This window comes from Saccopteryx bilineata, chromosome 4 (assembly GCF_036850765.1).
Source record: "Saccopteryx bilineata isolate mSacBil1 chromosome 4, mSacBil1_pri_phased_curated, whole genome shotgun sequence".
In the NCBI taxonomy this organism is placed as follows: Eukaryota; Metazoa; Chordata; class Mammalia; order Chiroptera; family Emballonuridae; genus Saccopteryx; species Saccopteryx bilineata.
In genome coordinates, this window is record NC_089493.1 from 93,631,517 (window position 1) to 93,653,935 (window position 22,419).

The 22,419-nt window shown below is 45.2% G+C and overlaps 1 protein-coding gene across 1 annotated transcript; it reads right to left on the reverse strand.

Annotated features, from left to right (window-relative positions):
* Window positions 1-11,164: 11,164 nt before the first annotated feature.
* PSMB5 (proteasome 20S subunit beta 5) lies at window positions 11,165-21,302 on the reverse strand. The gene is made up of 3 exons (XM_066277445.1): window positions 21,074-21,302; window positions 19,801-20,107; window positions 11,165-11,670 (listed from the first exon to the last, which is right to left on the reverse strand). The coding sequence occupies exons 1-3, from the start codon at window positions 21,269-21,271 to the stop codon at window positions 11,384-11,386; spliced, it is 792 nt and encodes a 263-aa protein (XP_066133542.1). The 5' UTR covers window positions 21,272-21,302; the 3' UTR covers window positions 11,165-11,383.
* Between the last annotated feature and the right edge of the window lie 1,117 nt (window positions 21,303-22,419).

Here is a 22,419-nt window from a genome sequence, read left to right on the forward strand (position 1 = left end):
GAGGTTGCTGGTTCGAAGCCCTGGGCTTGCCTGGTCAAGGCACATATGGGAGTTGATGCCTCCTGATCCTCCCTCCTTTTCTCTCTTTCTCTGTCTTCCCTCTCTAAAATGAATTTTTTTTAAAAAACAACTAAAAAAAAACAAAAACAAAAACAAATAAATATGAAGACCTATTCTAAATTAAAGGAAACTAAAAAGATATAACAGTTCAATGTGATGTGTGACCCTTGATTGAATCCTAAATTAGAAGTAAAAAAAGCTATAATGGACATTATTGAGACAGCTGGGAATTTGTATATGGGCTGTTAATTAGATGATATGATTACTGTATATCAAAAAGTTCTTGACCTGACCTGTGGTGGCGCAGTGGATAAAGCGTCGACCTGGAAATGCTGAGGTCGCCGGTTCAAAACCCTGGGCTTGCTTGGTCAAGGCACATATGGGAGTTGATGCTTCCAGCTCCTCCCCCTGTCTCTCTCTCCTCTCTCTCTCTCTCTCCTCTCTAAAATAAATAAAATTAAAAAAAAAAGTTCTTGGGGCCCTGGTCAGTTGGCTCAGTGGTAGAGTGTCAGCCCAGCATGTGGAAGTCCCAGGTTTGATTTCTGGTCAGGGCACACAGGAGAAGCAACCATCTGCTTCTCCACCCCTACCCCTTATCTCTCTCTGTCTCTCTCCCTCTCTCTTTTCCTCTCCCACAGCCATGGCTCCAAAGGCTCGAGCAAGTTGGCCCTGGGCACTAAGAATGGCTCCATGGCCTCACTTTAGGCACTGAAATAGCTTGGTTGCCAAGCAACAGGGCAGTGGCCCCAGATGGGCAGAGCGTTGCCTGGTTTGGGGCTTACCGGGTGGATCCCAGTCAGGGTGCATGTGAGAGTCTGTCTCTCTGCCTCCCCACCTCCCTGCTTCTCATTTAATCTAAAAAATAAAAAAAAAGTTCTTGGTGTAATCATGGCATTGTAGTTTTTTAAGAGAATATCTTGGTCCTTAGAAGACACATTCTGGGGTAAAATGTCAGGATCTTTGTAACTTATTTTCAAGTGATTCAGTAAAAATAAACTTTATTAAATAAATGGATATGTATACAGAGAGAAATGTAACAAAATGATAAATTAGTGAACCTATATAAAGGGCATACAGATATTTGTTGTGTTATTTTTCGACTTTTCTGAAGTTTTGAAACATTTCAAAATTAAAATATAAATAAATAACATTTTTGTTTTAGATATATAGATTCAACTCTTTCTTAAGATAAGGAAATGGTCTTATGGACTCTGGGATTTTTTAATTGATTTTAGGACTCCATTATAATTTTTCAGAAAATTCCAAGTGCATGTTAATAAACACCACCAAGGATGTAAAAGCATTTTTTTTTGTATTTTTCTGAAGTGAGAAGCGGGAAGGCACAGACAGACTCCCGCATGTGCCCGACCAGGATCCACCCAGCATGCCCACTAGGGGGCAATGCTCTGCCCATCTTGGGCATTGCTCTGTTGCAACCAGAGCCATTCTAGCGCCTGAGGCAGAGCCATCTTGAGCACCCGGGCCAACTTTGCTCCAGTGGAGCCTCAGCTGCGGGAGCGGAAGAGAGAGACAGAGAGGAAGGAGAGGGGGAAGGGTGGAGAAGCAGATGAGCGCTTCTTCTGTGTGCCCTGGCCAGAAATCGAACCCGGGACTTCCACACGCTGGGCTGACACTCTACTGCTGAGCCAACTGGCCAGGGTCAAAGCATTTTTTAAACAGGTGAAAGAAACACAAGTGGCAGCAATTCTAGATTGTGAAGGAAATCAAAATCCAAAGAAAAGTGGCTTGTTTCTGTTTTAAGGGTGTAGGGCTTGGTAATACAACTTCCTCTCTTTGATTGTCAATGATTAGTCCTTCTCTTGTAAAGAGCAACTCACTCATGCGCCTGACATTCAGGGACCAAGCTTGGGTATCAGCTAAGCTTCTGTCCACATACCTTTTCTTTTCTTTTTAAAATATTTTATTTATTGATTTTAGAGAGAGGAAAGAGAGAGAGGAAGGTGGGGGTGAAAGGGAGGAGCAAGAAGCATCAATTCACAGTTGCTTCTTGTATGTGCTTTAACTAGGCAAGCCCAGGGTTTCAAACGAGAGACCTCAGCATTCCAGGTCAACACTTTATCCACTGCACCACCACAGCTCAGGCTATGCATATATCTAAGAAAACAAAACAAAATACGCTCAGGGAGATAATCTACAGAGCTACACCTGGAGCTGTTTTTCAGAAGCTGACCATATTTTGTGTGAGACGAATCCTGTCATTTGAAGAGAAAGATAGTGGGACTTCAGAATCTGGGTAAGGAGTGACTGGGCAGGACTGCTTCTCAATACCACTTTTTTTTATTTATTTATATTTGTGACAGAGACAGAGAGAGAGAGACAGGGACAGGTAGAACAGACAAACAGGGAGAGAGATGAGAAGCATCAATTCTTTGCAGCTCCTTAGTTGTTCATTGACTGCTTTCTCATATGTGTCTTGACCGGGGGGTTCCAGCAGAGCGAGTGATCCCTTGTTCAAGCCAGCGACCTTGGGCTTCAAGCCCGTGACCTTTGGGCTCAAGCCAGTGACCATGCGGTCATGTCTATGATCCCACAGCCAAGCTAGGAACCCTGCACTCAAGCCAGATGAGCCCATGCTCAAGCCTGCAACCTCAGAGTTTTAAACCTGGGTCCTTTGCTTCCCAGTCTGACGCTCTGTCCACTACACCACCGCCTGGTCAGGTGCAATACCACTTTTTATGACACCGAGTTGTCTTCATTTATAATGAGAGGGTGGCATAACATTTTAAAAATTCCTTAAACCAAGTAATTTTAATTTGTCCTAATTTAAAAAATGAATCTGTTTCATAGTATGTTGAATAGCATCTTGAAATTCAACAATAATACAGATTTACAATGCTGAGAAAGGTAAGACTCACTAGCATAAGGACAACATAGTGATATCATTCACTCATTCATTTATTATTTAAAAGTACATTATATACGCCTGACCAGGTGGTGGCGCAGTGGATAAAACATAAACCTGGAACACTGCTTGACCAGGCGGTGGCGCAGTGGATAGAGCGACGAACTGGGATATAGAGGACCCAGGTTCATAAACCCCGAGGTCACCAGTTTGAGCATGGGCTCATCTGGTTTGAGCAAGGCTCACCAGCTTGAACCCAAGGTCGCTGGCTTGAACAAGGGGTCACTCTGTCTGCTGTAGCTCCCCGATCAAGGCACATATGAGAAAACAATCAATGAACAACTAAGGTGCCGCAACAAAGAATTGATGCTTCTTATCTCTCTCCCTTTCAGTCTGTCTGTTCCTCTCTCTGTCTCTCTGTCTCTGTCACACACACAAAAAAAGTACATTATATTATCTCTACTGAGTAGTCTGCACTGTGCTAGATATTGGGGACAAAGTGCAGTATAGGAAGTGTTTAACTGAAAAGGAAGACAGATCATGAAACAACCAGAGACCATACATAGATGCTCTGTGATATGGCACAGGCCTAAGTCTATTTAAATGAGATGTGGAACATTGCCACTCTAGCCATGGACCACACTTGGGCTCTACTGTCTCAAAGCTAACCCACCTGTAAGCACATTTTTCCTCTTTGGAAGGTACATAGAGATGTAGGACTATGTTTAGTCTGTTATTCTGGTTTAAAATGCTCCATTGCTTTTTTTTCTAAAGATTAAGCTGTCGCCTGACCTGTGGTGGCGCAGTGGGTAAAGTGTCAACCTGGAAACACTGAGGTCGCCAGTTCAAAACCCTGGGCTTGCTTGGTCAAGGCACATATGGGAGTTGATGCGTCCTGCTCCTCCTTTCTGTCTGTCTGTCTGTCTGTCTGTCTCTCTAAAATGAATAAATAAAAAATAAAAAAATAAAAAAATATATATATAAAGATTAAGCTGTCAGTGCACCCTCTAGGCTCAAGGGACACAGGGTGATTTTGAACCCCCCCACAGAACTCTGGTGCTCAGTGGATTCCCTCTCAGCAGACAACACTGAGGCTCTGGCACAGTAGCCCAGTTGGTTGGAGCGTCATCCTGACAGGCCAAGGTTGCAGGTTTGAGCCCCAGTCAGGGCACATACAAGAAGCGACCAGTGAATGAGTGAGGGGGTGGAACAACAAACTGATGTTTCTTTCTCTCTCTCTCTGTCTCTCCCTTCCTCGCTCTAAAAATTGATTTAAAAGAAATGGAATCAGACAACGCTGTGTGTCGCCACTTGACATGAGCTGCCGTGAAAAATGGCCTATGTATTACTCTATGTGTCTGGGGAACTTAGAGTGTATGGTACCCTGGGATAGTGAGGGTACTGAGGCTAGGCTGGGAGAAAAGCTGCAAAAACATCCCCTTGATTTTGGCCCCTTGTGGTCTATCCACATTTCCTACTTGGACCTACTTATTTTCTTCTTAGATGAAGCATCTGCTATTCCTGTCTTTCTGGGAGTTTGTGGCCCCTCTCATGTGAACAACCTTGGCCCCGGGTATAGATAGAGAGAAAAAAGAGGATGTGCTAGGGATGTGTAAGCTGTGTGGCCAGAGGGGATAGGGTGAAGGGAGAGGGCCTCTTAATGAAGCTAAAAATAAAATGTTAAAAGGTACTGAATCGCCTGACCTGTGGTGGCGCAGTGGGATAAAGCGTCAACCTGGAACACCAAGGTCGCTGGTTTGAAGCCTTGCACTTGTCTGGTCAAGGTACATATAGGAATTAATACTTCCTGCTCCTGCCCCTTCTCTTTCTCTCTCTCTCTCTCTCTCTCTCTCTCTCTCTCTCCCCTCTAAAATGAATTTTTAAAAATTTATTTATTTATTTATTTTTTTTCTTTTCATTTTTTCATTTTTCTGAAGCTGGAAACGGGGAGAGACAGTCAGACAGACTCCCGCATGCGCCCGACCGAGATCCACCCGGCACGCCCACCATGGGGCCACGCTCTGCCCACCAGGGGGCGATGCTCTGCCCATCCTGGGCGTCGCCATGTTGCGACCAGAGCCACTCTAGCGCCTGAGGCAGAGGCCACAGAGCCATCCCCAGCACCCGGGCCATCTTTGCTCCAATGGAGCCTTGGCTGCGGGAGGGGAAGAGAGAGAGAGGAAGGCGCGGCGGAGGGGTGGAGAAGCAAATGGGCGCTTCTCCTGTGTGCCCTGGCCGGGAATCGAACCCGGGTCCTCCGCACGCTAGGCCGACGCTCTACCGCTGAGCCAACCGGCCAGGGCTAAAAAATTTTTTAAAAGGTACTGCCTGACCAGGTGGTGGCGCAGTGGATAGAGCGTCAGACTGGGATGTGGAGGACCCAGGTTCGAGACCTCAAGGTTGCCAGCTTGAGCGCGGGCTCATCTGGTTTGAACAAAGCTCACCAGCTTGGACCCAAGGTCGTTGGCTCAAGCAAGGGGTTACTCAGTCTGCTGAAGGTCCACGGTCAAGGCACATATGAGAAAGCAATCAATGAACAACTAAGGTGTCGCAACAAAAAAAAACCTGATGATTGATGCTTCTCATCTCTCTCTGTTCCTGTCTATCTCTCTCTCTGTCTCTGTAAATAAATAAATAAATAAATAAATAAATAAATAAATAAATAAATAAATAAATAAAATGGATGTTTCTCTCTCTCTCTAAAAAAAAAAAGGTACTGAATCTGTGATCCTGACTCACTTATCCTGCTCCTCTTCTGATAGAGGTTTCTACTTCTCTGTCTTTGGCCTAGCTGGATTGAGGTTATGCTGAGAGCTCACATCTTTTCAACCTTGCACAAGCGGTGTAGACATGGAGAGATTCTTGCGGAATCTAAGTGACTGTGACAGTACAGGGGCAACACACAGAGAAGCACGTGTTCATTATGTATGGCTGGAGAGATTATCTGTCTCCAGGGGGACATGTTTCATTGTGCATTAGCTTCCAGCCGCTTCCTTCCTCCCTCTTTCTCTGCCCACTCTCTCTATCACTGTCCTTCTGAGTCTCCTCTCCCACTCCCTGCCCCCCTTCACAGTCCACCTCTGCCCGTCAATGTCTCCATCCATCTTCTCTGCGTGTCCATGTCTGCCTCTCCACTTTGCTCAATCTTACTCTTGCTGTCCACAAGTCACTTTTCTGTTTGTCTCTCATTTGTCTCTTGCTCTCTCTAGCTTGCTTTCTCGCAGTCCACCTGTTTCCTTCTGCAATACCAGTTTTTTGGGCACCCAGCAGCTAATGATAACCTTTTCTTGTTACATTAAAGCCCATAAGCAGCACTTGGTTTATTGATTGATTGGTTTTTATTTAAATTCTGTGGAGGAAAGAAAAGAAAATGTTTATAAAGTGAGATAACAGAGAGAAAACATGATATCAAACAAAGAGAGATTCGAAAGAAGGGGCAGCCTGAGAGGATGGTGGGGGTGAGGAGTAGAGGAGGTATCAGAAAAGATTGAATCATAATGGCTAATTTCCTATCAAATAAACTAGGTCAGATAGTCATGGCTGATGGTAGCTAAATATGAACTATAGAGGGTTAAGCACCAAGTTAGGCTTGGCACCTGAGGCAAAAGCTTCAGGGAGAAATAAATTGGGTTAAATAAACCCAAGAAGCCTGACATGGTGGTGGAGCAGTGAATGGAGCGTCAGACTGGGATGCGGAGGACCCAGGTTCAAGATACCGAAGGGCACCAGCTTGAGCGTGGGCTCATCTGGTTTGAGCAGAGCTCACCGGCTTGGACCCAAGGTCGCTGGCTCGAGCAAGGGGTCACTCGGTCTGCTGTAGCCCCACAGTCAAGGCACATATGAGAAAGCAATGAATGAACAACTAAGGTGTCGCAATGAAAAATTGATGATTGATGCTTCTCGCCTCTTTCCGTTCCTGTCTGTCTGTCCTTATCTATCCCTCTCTCTGTCTCTGTAAATAACAATAAAAAAAAAGAAAAGAAATGGACACGTTTAAAAATAAATAAATAAATAAATAAACCCAAGAAGCTGACATGGGTAGAATTTCTTCTGCCTGAACCACTAATAGCTGCGAATGGGACATTTTAGAAATGGTTTTTATTGAAATGCTTCAGTGGGGCCACAGCCCCTGGAAGCGAGAACTCGGCTCTGAGGCCAGGCCTGGGGAGCACTACAGGGATATGGACAGTCAGTGGAGGAGAGTGGGAGTGGGAAACAGAGGGGCAGCTGCTGATCAGGGCAGTCTGGCTGCTGTGTTTGCTCTCTCCTCTTGCTCACTGTAATTAAAGATTTCCCAGTATGATTCTGGCTTCCTGAAGGGAAACTAGAATTTAAAGAACAAACAAGCAACAAACAAAAGACAGAGATGCTTGGTTCCAATATACCTATATTTTAAATCATGAAGCCCTTAGTCGTGTTTTGTGCTCACTACTGCTGGTCAGTTTCAAAGTAACTAATCTTCTGTTCTAGCCCTGGCAGGAGGCTTTTCTACCAGAACAAACAAAAATCACAATAAAAAAACCTAACTGTACTCATCCTCTTTACTTGAGACAAGGGCAATGCTTCCTTCCCCCAGTTTCCCTCCAGTTACCTCACTTTCTTTTCATTCCACCTCCTGCTTCTCTCTCCTACCAGGCAAACCACATTGAATCCGTGGACCAGAATAAATCTGTTGTTTTATTTCTCCCGAATAGATATAAACTTCCACTCCCCAAACAGCTTTGACAGTTTTTTCATTTGCCAGCTGAGGAGGATATCAAGAGACATTGACCTTCTGGTTTTGCCTAAAGAGTGAACACTCAGTAACTATTATGCTTCGGTCCCTGATTTGCTTTCACTGTGCCCTTCCTCCTTCCTCCCCATGTCCTCACTTACCTTTTCACCTTCCCTCATGAACATCCCACTTACCCCGCAGTGCAGGGCTACTCCCCGCAGCCCTCCCTTGCCTTGTGTGGAGATGCTATCGGGCATATCTGCCTTCAACCCTGCTAGCAAGAGAAAGCACAAAGCCTCCAGGAGTGTTTGCTCCCTATTTAATCAGATTAGTCCCATTGCCTACCCTGAGGAGTTAGATTTTGGTGTTACTGTGCTATCTGTGGAAGGAGGAGAAATTGTCAGACATCACTTAAAAAGCCCTGTCCCTTGAATGCCTGGGAACTGCCAAGAGAAATTAATCTTCCAGCTATTTAAGGCAATTTATTTTCCATCATCCTTTGTCAAGAGGACTGCACTGGGAAATTGAATCTGATGGGAGTCCCTGAACTGGTGGTACACTCCACTCAACAACATCTCTCCAACCCTATGCAGCATCCATCATCCCACACAAGCGGAAACACATTACTGCAAAGCCAACTTCTCACCAGTCTCCAGCAGCAAGAAACCCCACTGCACATGGGGGATAGCACTGGACTGGGGTCTTAGTTTCCTCTATCTCTGCTCTAGTTTCCAAAAAAATGACCATAAATTGTATTTTCCATTGCGTCTTGCTTTTATTCAAGATCCAGTAGAGGACAGGAACAGAACATGGGACTGTTAGTTCTGCATTTTCTTGCCTGAACATAAGGACCCAGCTAGTGAATGAAGAATAGGTTTTTATTTTTTCTTTCTCTTTCTTTATGTTTTCTTTTCTTTCCTTTTTTTTTTTTTTGTAACAGAGACAGAGAGAGGGACAGATAGGGACAAAGGGACAGAGATGAGAAACATCAATTCTTCATTGTGGCTCCTTAGTTGTTCATTGATTACTTTCTCATTTGTGATTTGACCAGGGGGCTACAGCAGAGCAAGTGACCCCTTGCTCAAGCCAGGGACCTTGGGCTCAAGCCAGTGTCCATGGGGTCATGTCTATGATCCTGTGCTCAAGCCAGCGACCTCAGCGTTTCCAACTGGGATCCTCTGCATCCCAGTCCGATGCTCTATCCACTGCACCACCACTAGGTCCGGCTATTATTTATTTATTTATTATTTTATTGCTTTTAGAGAGAGGGAGGGAGAAATAGGAACATCAGTCTGTTCCTGTATGTGCCCTGACCAGGGATCAGACCAACAACCCCTGTGCTTCCAGATGAAGCTCTAACCAACAGAGCTATCCAGCCAGGGCAGGTTTTACTTTAATGGACAAACCACTGCTGAAGTCAGGCATGAGACAAAACCAGGCCAAGGCAGCATCTGCAAGCCCACCTCTTTTCTCCAGACTAACATTCTGTTCATGGGCTAAGAGCCTAAGGAACCTTATACTCTCTGAGGTCATGTAAAAGAATTCCAACCTTCAGCTTCCTTTCCACCCACAAGGTTGTTTCCCAAGGCACTTATTTTCAAATTGTGTTCCTTGGGGCTCCAGGTGCCAGGGAGTCTACACGCATTGGGGCAGGATGGACAGGTGGTGACAGTGGAAAGTGACTCCAGGAAGAAGCTCCGTGGTTGAGGCTCTGGATCCCTCAACTCTGTTTCAACCTGATTTGGTTTCTTTTAGGTGTTGGGATTTCTTGTAAGAGTTTATTTTTAAAGAAAGGTTCTAATTTTTAAAAAGACTTGCAAACCAGTGTCCTACATGAGAGCAGGATGTCCCTCGCCTCTCACTCAGCTCACCACTGGCCGATGGCTCCTTGCCTCACCTGCAGAGTAGGTCCAAGTCAACTCTAGCATCTCCCTAACTCTAGAGGCTCCTGAGGCATTTTCCAGCAGAATAAATCTTCTTAGGCACTAGTCACTTGTTTTCAAAACTCCCTTCCCCAGTCTCACTAATGCTCAATTTTCCTGCATTTGACAAATGCAATTAACAAGCTTCAATCAGTTCCTGTCGGACAGCCCTCATCAATCAATAAGTGGACTGCATAGGCTGAGAGGGAAGGGAAGGTGAAGGAAGGGAAAGTAGCCACAGCACAGGGAGGTCCTACCCTCACTGGTAGTCAACCTGGTCCCTACCACCCACTAGTGGGCGTTCCAGCTTTCATGGTGGACAGGAGCGGAGCAACCAAAGTATAAATAAAAATATACACTTAACTATAGTAAGTTGTTTCATAAAGATTTATTCTGCCAAACTTAGTGAAAATCTGACAAAGTACTTGGTAAGTAATTATTATTATATGCTTTTAACCTGCTGTAACTCTGCGTTATAAATTTTATAAAGTTACTTCCCTACTTTATAAATCACCATTACTGTGGAACCCATGGGCGGTTACAAAATTTTACTACTAAGAGATACAGAAGTAGGCAGCAGGTATAAAAAGGTTGACTATCCCTGCTCTACGGGTATTTCTATGACCACTCCCAAACCCTCAGCCTCAAAACATGACATCCCCCTCAGCAACCACTTTCTTCCTTCTTCTTAACTAAACACAAAGCAGTATTGTTTATGCCTTTCTCTACCATTTTATTTTTTTTATTTTTTTAAATTTTATTTATTCATTTTTAGAGAGAAGAGAGAGGGAGAGAGAGAGAGACAGAGAGAGAAGGGGGGAGGAGCTGGAAGCATCAACTCCCATATGTGCCTTGACCAGGCAAGCCCAGGGTTTCGAACCGACAACCTCAGCATTTCCAGGTCAACGCTTTATCCACTGCGCCACCACAGGTCAGGCCTCTCTACCATTTTAAAAAGGTTTCTCTTATCAATTCCCATGCCCCTGTCTGTCTTCTCTTTAACAGAAGGCCTTGCCATCTGCTGCCACGATAGCTTGGGAACCCCTTCTGTGCTGGGTGTGATAATCAGCCATCTTTCTCTCTCAGCATGGCCTCTTCCCCACTCACACGTTCCAGTGAGTTTTGTGCTGCAGCCTGCCACCAACATCCCTCTGTCCCTAACATACGTACACTGGAGAGCTACCAAGCTTGCGGTCACTACTGCTTTCACACTTACCTTTAGTCACCTTTTTCCCCAGTGTCCAAGCCTTCCCTTCCCAATTGGCTTAAAAATGCAAGTTTACCTCCTTCACCTTCCTGCTCTGCATGTAGCACCAATCTACCCTCCCCCACAACAGGGTGAGAGCTCTTCCCTCTGCAGCTCTGTCTGGTACAGCCCTGTGCATCTTTCCACCTCATCAACTTTTCATCTCTCTGCAAACGGAATCGGGAAGTCTCTCCCTCCTCCCTGCCTCTTTCTCCTTCTCCTTTGTTATCAGCTTCATGAGTGGGGACGTTAATGTATTCACTAGACAATGTCTTTATACCACTGTTTCCTGTAATTACAGTCACTTCTCTCCTACTGTCCTGACTTATTTGTAATGTGGACAAAAGACACAACACAAGTTGAGGTTGAGTAGTGTAATGTTAACATCCAAAAAAGTAAAACAGATCATCACTGCAGCAGCTCATTAACAACTGGTAACACACAGAGGTCAATGTACCAGAGCTTAAAAAAAACCAATCAATACAACTGGGGATATCTCCACTATAGAATGAGGAGCTGTACCCACATTACCAAAAACAGTCACCCCAAGAAACGCAAGCAGCGACATCCACCCTCCTTCAAGGGGTAGATTCACTGTACTTCTCATGTAGATCAGCTACATTATCACTGGAGACTCGGATCCAGCCATCCTCACAGACATGGTAGAGGTTGACTGCACCTCCCGAGTAGGCATCTCTATAGGTAGCTTGGTAGATGGCTCGACGGGCCAGATCATAGGCCTCTTCCACCTTTAGGTCATAGGAGTAACCCCGATCCATGACCCCATATGCATACACGGAGCCAGAACCTACAGAGAAGATGGACCCTGAGATCCGGTTTCCTTCACTGTCCACATAGTAGAGGCCTGGAAAGAAAAATGAGGTTAGCAGGAAAACAAATGACTACCCCTTTGACATCTAATTCATCCTCCAAAGCAACAGATCTCCATCACTCTTGAAACCCAGGGAAGACCAACAGACATATAAGAAAAAAGCACTATTACAAAATTACTTTAAGACCCTGCCAGTTAGCTCAGTCAGTTAGAGGCATCCCAAAACACCAAGGGTGCACCCTGGCTGGATAGCTTGGTTGGATGGAATGTTGTTCCAAAGCGTGAAGGTTGCCAGTTTGATTGCCAGTCAGGGCGCCTACAGGAGCACCTCAATGTTCCTGTCTCTCTCTCCCTGCCATTCTCTCAAAAACAAAACGAAAAACAAAACAAAACCCCAAAACCCACTAAGGTTGCAGGTTCAATCCCCAGTCAGGGTACATTTGGGAAGTAACCAATGACTGCACAACTAAGTAGAATAACAAATGAATGCTTTTCTCTCTTTCCCTTCCTCTCTGTGTCTTGCTAAAAAGAAAATCAATCAGTAAGAAAATAAAAATAAAATCACTTTAAAAAAAGCTGAAGAAATCAATTTAAATATTAAGATTCCAGAATTCTATAACATATCACCTCATCTCATCTCACATTGTAGTAAATGCCTGTCTTTGTGCAATCCAAAAGCAAGTATAGTCTGATGAGGCAGTGGTGCAGTGGATAGAGCATTGGCCTGGGAAACTGAGGACCCAGGTTCAAAACCCCGAGGTCATCAGTTCGACCCCAAGGTCCCTGGCTTGAGCAAAGGGGTGACTGGCTTGACTGGAGCCCCCTTGTCAAGGCACATATGAGAAATCAATCAATGAACAACTAAGGTGCCACAACTGTAAGTTGATGCTTCTCATTTCTCTCCCTTCCTGTCTATCTGCCCTGTTATCTCTTTCTCTCATGCTAAAAAAAAGAAAGAAAAAGGAAAGCAAGTATAATTCAAATGACTTAGGTTTTAAACACAGAACTTCTGTGAGTTAATATTTAAAACAATCCTAGCCCTCAAAGTTTAAACTATTTGGGGCACAAGACATACATCACACAGTAGAGAATAAAGCCTAGAGTTCCAAACCATTTTTTTTTTTTTGTATTTTTCTAAAGCTGGAAACGGGGAGACAGTCAGACAGACTCCCGCATGCGCCCGACCGGGATCTACCAGGCACGCCCACCAGGGGGTAATGCTCTGCCCATCCGGGGCGTCGCTCTGTCACAACCAGAGCCACTCTAGAGCCTGGGGCAGAGGCCAAGGAGCCATACCCAGAGCCCGGGCCATCTTTCTGCTCCAATGGAGCCTCGGCTGCGGGAGGGGAAGAGAGAGACAGAGAGGAAGGGGAGGGGGAGGGGTGGAGAAGCAGATGGGCACCTCTCCTGTGTGCCCTGGCCGGGAATCAAACCTGGGACCTCCACACGCCAGGCCGACGCTCTACCACTGAGCCAACCGGCCAGGGCCCCAAACCATTTTTTTAATCATATTTTAAACACCTGCACTGTCCAATGTAGGAACCACTAACCACATGTGACTACTGAGCATTCAAAATAAAGCTAGAACCACATGATGAAATGATATTTTGGATCTATTGGGTTAAATAAAATATACTATTAAAATTAATATTTATTTTTAAGTTTTTAAATGTGGCTACTATAAAGTTTAAAATTACATGCATGGCTCACATTTTATTGGTATTGGAGAGTGCTGGTATACACCAGGGGTTGGCCAGGCCAACTGCTTGTTTCTGTAAGTAGTTTTTCATTTATTCATTTTTAGAGAGGAGAGAGAGACAGAGAGGGAGAGAGAGGAGAGACAGAGAGAGAGAAGGGGGAGGAGCTGGAAGCATCAACTCCCATATGTGCCTTGATCAGGCAAGCCCAGGGTTTCGAACCGGCGACCTCAGCATTTCCAGGTCGACGCTTTACCCACTGCACCACCACAGGTCATCTGTAAGTAGTTTTATTGAACAGCCGTACCTACTCGTATATACTGTATTCTCAATGACTGCTTTTGTGCTAAAACAGGAGAGTTTATTTTTTATTTTATTGATTTCAGAGAGGGAGGGAGGAAGGGAGAGAGAGAGAGAAAGAGACAGGAACATCAATCTGTTCCTGTATCTGCCTCTACCAGGGGATCAAACCGGCAACCTCAGAGCTTAGGGACAAAGCTCTTACCAACCAAGCTACATGGCCAGGGTGCAGCGTAGTTTAGTTCAAAGTCCATATTGACTGGGAGCCTAAAATATTTATTACTTGATCCTTTATGAAAAAGTTAGCTGACCTCTGGTATAAATGAAAATTTAGACAAAGATTTTAATAAAACTTTTATTAATTCCAACTACCTGGTAGACCTCTGCCTTTGTCACAAAGTTCAGATTCAAACATTCTGTCCTCAAGTACTATCAATGGCTTTCCATTACCTACCAAACTTGTGCCCTCCAAAACACAATTCTTCCTGTGTTTTCAAATTCTGCCAATGATTTCACCAATCCTTTTCCTATCTCAGTGGTTCTCAACTCTTACTATGCATTAGAATCATCTTAGGAAGTTGTTAAAAAAAGATGCCTAGAACTTACCCAGAGTATTTTTTTTTAACTGACATGGGGTGGGGGATAAGCACGAGGCTTTTTTTTTTTTTTAACAGGGACAGTGAGAGTCAGAGAGAGGGATAGACAGACAGGAACAGAGAGAGATGAGAAGCATCAATCATCAGTATTTTTTTGCGAGACCTTAGTTGTTCATTGATTGCTTTCTCCTATGTGCCTTGACCGTGGGCCTTCAGCAGACCGAGTAACCCCTTGCTCGAGCCAGCGACCTTGGATCCAAGCTGGTGAGCTTTGCTCAAACCCGATGAGCCCGCTCTCAAGCTGGCGAACTGGAACCTGGGTCCTCTGCATCCCAGTCCGACGCTCTATCCACTGTGCCACCGCCTGCTCAGGCACGAGGCTTTTAATTAAAAATTTTTTATTGCCTGACCTGTGGTGGCGCAGTGGATAAAGCGTCGACCTAAAAATGCTGAGGTCGCCGGTTCGAAACCCTGGGCTTGCCTGGTCAAGGCACATTTGGGAGTTGATGCTTCCACCTCCTCCTCCCCCCCTTCTCTCTCTGTCTCTCTTATCTCTCCCTGTCTTTCCCTCTCCTCTCTAAAAAAATGAATAAATAACAAAAAATTAAAAAAAATTTTTTTTTATTTAGCCTGACTCGTGGTGGCATAGCAGATAGTGTCAATCTGGGACACTGGAAGTCCCAAGGTCAAGCTCCGAGGTTGCCGGCTTGAGCGTGGGGTCGCTGGCTTGAGTGTGGGATCACAGACATGACCCCATGATTGCTGGCTTGAGCAAGGGGTCACTGGCTCAGCTGGAGCCCCCCAGTAAAGGCACATATGTGAAGCAATCAATGAACAATTAAAGTGCCACAATTATGAGGTGATGCTTCTCATCTCTCCCCCTTCCTGTCTCTCTCAGTAAAAAAACAAAACAAAAAAACTTTATATTTATTGATTTTTCAGAGAGAGAGGAAGGGAGAGAAACAAACATTGATCCCACTTTTATGCGGTCATTATTTGACTCCTGTATGTGCCCTGATCGCAGATTGAACCTGCTACCTTGGCAAGTTGGGATGATGTTCCAAGCAACCGAGCTACCTGGCCAAGGCCACGAGGCTTGTTTTTTTAAGTTCTTTGGGTGATCTAATGCAAGCCAGATTGAGAAACACTGCCCTTATCAATTTTCAGGTTCAGATGTTCTAATGTTTTTACCCCAATCTATCTATCTCCTCAGTCCCACTGCCATTATCTTTCTTCATTTTTTTAAAAGATATTATTTATTCATTTTGCAAAGAGAAAGAGAAGCGCGAGGGGAGGAGCAGGAAGCATCAACTGCCATATGTGCCTTGACTGGGTAAGCCCAGGGTTTTGAACTGGGAACTGCAGTAGTTCAGGTCAACGCTTTATCCACTGTACCACCACAGGTCAGGCTGCCGTTACCTTTCCTAGCTAGCTCACCATCTGGTTCCAGTTTACCTTTCTGGCTTTATGCATCACTACTCTCACACACCCTTTGTTCCAATTAAACTGAACTCGTAATTACTGTCCCCAAAACCTCATGCTTTCTTCCTTTGTTCATTATGTTTCTATCCTCCCATTTTCATATCTTGGAAAACTACCACCTATCCAAGAAGTCTTCCCCAATCCCTCCCGTCAGAAGTAATCTCGTCCTCCTCAAATCCCCTTCAGCATTTTATTGTTTCTTTAAACAATGGTATTCCTCTCATTCAGCCTTGTATTAAGTAATTTGTGATCCTTTCTCACTCTGCTTCTTGAAGCAAGAAGCTGACTCATCCTGAATGGGAGAGGCTGTCAGGAAGGCTTCTTGAGAAGGTACAATTTAGTATGTTCTAGCTTCCCAAGTTTTTCTTGCTAGCCAGCTTCTGTACACTCTTACACTATGTCCCTCACCTGTAACACACCAAAGCTAAGAGTAGAAAGCAGCATTTCCAAAATGCTTTCCTGGACCACACAAAGTGTATAGTGCTGTTTCGTAACCGCCCTCCCTTTTTTTTAAGCGAGAGTGAGAAAGAAAGTGAGAAAGAGAAAGAGAAGAAGAGAGAGAGACAGGAAGGGAGAGAGATGAGAAGCATCAACTTATAGTTGTGGCACTTTAGTGTTCATTGATTGCTTTCTCATACATGTCTTGACTGGGGGGCTCCAGTAGAGCCAGCGATCATGGGGTTATGTCTATGATCCCACACTTAAGCCAGCAACTCCATACTCAAGCCGGTGAGCCCACGCTCAAGCCAGCAGCGTCAGTGTTTCAAATCTGAACACTCAGTGTTGCGAGCTGAACACTTTATCCCCTGTGCCACCACCCGGTCAGGCTCACATCCACTTTTTAATCTCCTCACTCATTTTTCAATGAGTAGTGAATTGGTGTACTCCAATGCAAGTGAAAAAGTGATGTGTATCCCAGTTGTTCAACAGGAAAACTAGCCACTTAATAAGCAGGTAAATGAATGAATAAAAAACAATAGGAGAAAAGAATATTTTTAAACACTGAGGGGGAAAATTACACAGAAAATGATTAGCTATATTCAACTTGACTAAAGGTACATTCAAAATTGGCTGATACAGCCTTGACATCAGATATAAGGCTGAACTTCCTGGCAATGTTTTTACATACTAGAAAGGAAACTACAGAATTTCTTTTCAGAGATGATAGAACAAGACCTAGGGCAGTGGTCCCCAACCCCCAGGCCGCAGACCAGTACTGGTCCGTGCGCCATTTGGTACCAGTCCTCAGAGAAAGAATAAATAACTTACATTATTTCCGTTTTATTTATATTTAAGTCTGAACGATGTTTTATTTTTAAAAAATGACCAGATTCCCTTTGTTACAACTGTCTAAGACTCACTCTTGATGCTTGTCTCGGTCACGTGATACATTTAACCGTCCCACCCTAAAGGCCGGTCTGTGAAAATATTTTCTGACATTAAACCGGTCGTGGCCCAAAAAAGGTTGGGGACCACTGACCTAGGGTGAGTATATCGCAAGGAAAGAAGATGAGCATCAAGGCTCCTCCTACCTAGGCCAAAGACTCCTAAAGGAAAAAAAAGAGAAATGACTAATTTTTTTTTCTTTCCTTTTTTTTTTTTTTTTTTTTAAAGTGAGAGAGACAGGGACAGAGAGAGGGACAAATAGGGAGGCACGGACAGACAAAGGAAGGGAGAGAGATGAGAAGCATCAATTCTTCATTGCAGCACCTTAGTTGTTCACTGATTGCTTTCTCATGTGCCCTGACCGGGGGGCTACAACAGACCAAGTGACCCCTTGCTCAAGCCAGTGACCTTGGGCTTCAAGCCAGCAACCTTTGGGCTCAGGCTAGAGACCATGGGGTCATATCTATGATCCTACACTCAAGCCAATGACCCCATGCTCAAGCTGGTGAGCTCACACTCAAGCCAGATGAGCCTGTGCTCAAGCCAACGACCTTGGGGTTCCAAACCTGGGTCCTCTGCATCCCATGCCGAGGCCCACTGCGCAATCACCTGGTCAGGCTTTTTGTAGACATTAGTTTCATGTCCAATACAGTAGCCACTAGCCACATGTGGCTATTGAGCACTTGAAATGGGCCTAATGCCACATGTGGAAATAATTTTTTTTTTTTCCTGAAGCTGGAAACGGGGAGAGACAGTCAGACAGACTCCCGCATGCGCCCGACCGGGATCCACCCAGCACGCCCACCAGGGGCGACGCTCTGCCCACCAGGGGGCATCGCTCTGCTGCGACCAGCCACTCTAGCGCCTGGGGCAGAGGCCAAGGAGCCATCCCCAGCGCCCAGGCCATCTTTGCTCCAATGGAGCCTTGGCTGCGGGAGGGGAAGAGAGAGACAGAGAGGAAGGGGGGGTGGAGAAGCAAATGGGCGCTTCTCCTATGTGCCCTGGCTGGGAATCGAACCCGGGTCCCACGCACGCCAGGCTGACGTTCTACCGCTGAGCCAACCAGCCAGGGCCTGGAAATATTTTAGATTAAATAAATGGTTAAAATTAATTTCTCCTTATTTTTACTTTTGTGTGACAGAGACAGAGAGACATAGAGAAAGGGCCAGATAAAGACAGACAGACAGGAAGGGAGAGAAATGAGAAGCATCAACTCTTCGTTGCGGCACCTTAGTTGTTCATTGATTGCTTTCTCATATGTGCCTTGATGGGGGTCAAGACGGGAGCTACAGCAGACTGAGTGACCCCTAGCTCAAGCCAGCAACCTTAGGTTCAAGCTAGTGAACCTTGCTCAAACCAGACAAGCCCGAGCTCAAGCCATGACCTTGGGGTTTCAAACCTGGGTTCTCACGTCCCAGTCCTATGCTCTAACCACTGCGCAACCGCCTGGTCAGGCTATTTAAAAAAATATTTATTGAGGCCTGACCTGTGGTGGTGCAGTGGATAAAGTGTCGACCTGGAAACGCTGAGGTCGCCAGTTCAAAACCCTGGGCTTGCCTGGTCAAGGCACATATGAGAGTTGATGCTTCCTGCTCCTCCTTCCCCTTTCTCTCTTTCTCTCTCCTCTCTAAAAATTAATTTAAAAAAACTTAAAAAAAAGAAAAAAAAAAAGAAAAAAAAATTTTATTGATTGATTTCAGCAAGAGGAAGGTGGGGGAGGGGGAGACAGAAACATTTAACTGTTCCTGTATGTGCCCTGACCAGGGATTGCACCAGCAACCTTTATGCTTCAGGACAATGCTCTAACCAACCGAACTATCTGGCCAGGGCTTCTTTTTACTTTTTTACTATAGCCATCAGAAAATTTAAAATCACATCTGTAACCCTGGCCAGTTTGCTCAGTGGTAGAGTGTTCACCTGGTGTGTGAAAGTCTCAGGTTTGATGCCTGGTCAGGGCACACTGGAGATTCAACCATCTCCTTCTCCCCCCTCCCCCTTCTCTCTCTCTTTTTCCCTCCCACAGCCATGGCTTGATTGGTTTGAGCGCACTGGCCCAGTTGCTGAGGATGGCTCCGTGGAGCCTCCATCTTAGGTGCTAAAAATAGCTTGGTTGAAAGCATGGCCCCAGATAGGCCGAGCATCATCCCCAGATGGGGGTTGTCAGGTGGATCTGAGTCGGGGCACATGTGGGAGTCAATCTACCTCCCCCATCACTTAAAATTAAAATAAAATAAATAAATAAAAACAAATTAAATCACATGCATGGCTCACATTATATCTCTATTAGAAAACACTACCTAAGAGTCTTTATGTCTATCACTATGCACTTCAATTCTCAAATACACTCTTTGTAGGTCTTATTATTTTATGGGAGAGAATAGAAGCAAAAACATTATGTGCCAGAAATTACATGCTTTATGTGTATTACCTCATTTAACCAATGTAACAGGTGATGAAACAGATACTGGAAAATAAGCAACCTGCCTACAGCCACATGGGTAGTCGATGAGACAGCTGATTTAATTCCATGCCCTTTCCTATAGTATACAGTACCTTCCTTTAACAAGGAGAAGGAAGGGTTTTGAAACTAATCAACAAATCCTCAGCACCAATCCAACTCCTTTTCTTTCACTCATCTGTTCATCTAACCTTTCCTCTACATAGTGTTAGCCCACGAACTATGTGTTTGAAGCTGAACTCACCAGGGCCTCTCTTATCCCAGCCACAGATCATGGTGCCCATGGACAGCCCCATGCCTTTATACTGATACACCATGTTGGCAAGCAGCTTGGAGGCAGCTGCTACTGAGATGCGTTCCTTGTTTCGAAGCTCATAGATTCGACACTGCCGAGCCAACAGCCGCTCCCAGAAGCTGCAATCCGCTGCGCCCCCGGCCATGGTGCCCAGCAGGTAGGGGTTGATCTCTATCACCTTCTTCACTGTCTGGGACGCAATGTAGGCACCTGCTGTAGCCCGGGAGTCTGCCGCAACGATGACTCCATGTTGAAACTGTTAAGGGCAGAGGAAAACACAAAGCAGGCCACATTAGACCAAAACACATCTTGACATTTCTGTTTGCATCAATGTAAACCCAGACATATCTTTCTCTGTCGTTTAATACTTCATAGATACCTGCAATTTTCAACTTCTGTGCTACAAGAATTTTTAAATCATGCAATACCTGACTATTTAGTCAGGGGTACTGACCACTTTTTTCTTAGATTGTTAAGTTAAAAAATGACAAAAAGCCAATACAATAGCTGTTCGGAGTAAATGAATCAAAATCATACCTATTTTTTTCAGATCTGTAAAAAATGTATTTTTGGCTGTGATGCATAATTTTAGTTACTAGTTTATATGAGCCATGAGATGAAAAAGATTGAAAATCGCTGCAATATGCCTTTCCACGTAATGTCATCAATCCTGTGACATGGGTATAAATAGCATTTCTTTCCTTTTCTTGGACGAGGAAACAGGTTTAATAAGATAGAATGACTTGCCAAGATCGCGGAGCTAGTTACTGTAAAGCTGGGCCAGGAACCCCAAGAGTCTCGCTCCTGGTACAGAGCTCCCTCCCAAGCTGCCCCTGTCGTCCCAGCGTTCCGGTCACCCTCGCCAAGTAGGCAAGTCAGTTTCCAAAACTTCTGGTGAATGGATACAACCGCCTTTCCTTTGCCCAAGTTCATTGCTACCGCGGCCTCTCCTTTTCTAGGCAGAAAGAAGCAACCTGAGGTCGCCTAGGAATCAACCGAAGCAGCATCACGTTCCTTCTCCCTTTCACCCTCAGCCCCACCACCACACTTTCGGGCTGGGGCGAGAACCGAGGCCTCCCGGGGCGATGAGACAGCGAAACCGCCGGCGTCGAGACAAGAGGCCCGAGCCTCCTGGGCTAAGTGGCCGCGGCCACTACGCACTCGGGTCCGGAAAGCGCGCCGGCGCGCGGGCCTCAGTCCGGCTCAGCAGCTGGGTTCCCACCTTGAAGGCCAGGGTAGTGGTTCCATGAAGTATTTCGATTTTCGGCTCCTCTGGGACACCCCAGCTGGGCGCAGCCAGGCTCAGCCCATCATTGGGACTACCTGGACCCAGGTCCAACAGTTCCGCACGACCGCCGAGCCCAAAAAATCCGGACTGGTTCACCGGCAGCGAACTCTGCAATAAACTGGCCAGCGCCATGTCTAGTAAGGGCAGAAGGAACGGCCTCCGCGAACGCCTAGTTGATAACGGCCGGCCAACGCCTTGCCGTCACAGCTTCACTTCCTATTAAATCTACCCAAGGGAGGAGCCATTTTAACTCCTGGCAACCACGCCTCCAAAAAAAGTATATAAATAGAGACGCAAGGGACTGTTTTCACCGAGACAAAAAAACAACAAATGGCTTCACAACCCTTAAGTTCTAAAGGGATATGCCTGCCATTTTAGGTTTTGTCATGTAAGCAGTACGGGATTAAATTAATTTAAAATTCCTAGGAAGCTATCGGAAATGTCCACGTTGAGGGCGGGAAGTGAGGCCGGCCATCTTTGAGAAGGGCGTGACTGGTTGAAAATCGGCTCCGAAAGTTTAGAGGTAATTTGTTCCCGCCCAGCCAGGTGTCCAAGCAACGTTTTACATCTCTACTGCTTCAGCATCCTGAAATTGCCCTTTTGTTTTACTGGGTAAAATAATGATCTACTCGAGGTCGTTTTTCTATGAAGTTAGTTAAACCACATTTGCTTGTGGTAGAAGCTCAACAAAATAAAGTGCTATATTTCTTGTTTGGTGCGTTACCACACACTACCCACGTTCTCTAGCAGTAACCAATTTTTAATATTATTTTATTTACCCTCTCCCTCTGGTGGAAATTCTAATAAGTAATGAAGTGCCCGAAAGGCAGATAGAAGAATAAAGAAGGAAAAACTAAGGGCCCACTTAACCCACAAACTAGATTCTCAGTTCATCCACCTCAGGCTGGAGGAGAGTTGATACTCCATAAAGATGTACCAAGAAGTTCTCTAATTTAAGCTTGCTAAGACGAGTTCTTCATTCAGGAATGTGCTATATTTCATTGTCTCTTCATCTCTTCACCCACCTTCAGATTTCAAACCTTTTGAGAATCATAACAAGCAAGGAATTAGGCAAAAGTTGCCTCCTGCTTCATGGTTTTATGAAGTCAGCATCTGACCTTCCTTGTTGGATTCCAGCAGTAATACCCATCGATATCTAAGTTTCTCTTTCCTGTGATGCCCACCTCAGCCCCTTCTCTTCCCTAAAAGATTCTGCATGTGTTGTATGTTTAATGCTGAAATTTGGCAACCCTTTCCAAGCCTAATCATCATACTGAAGC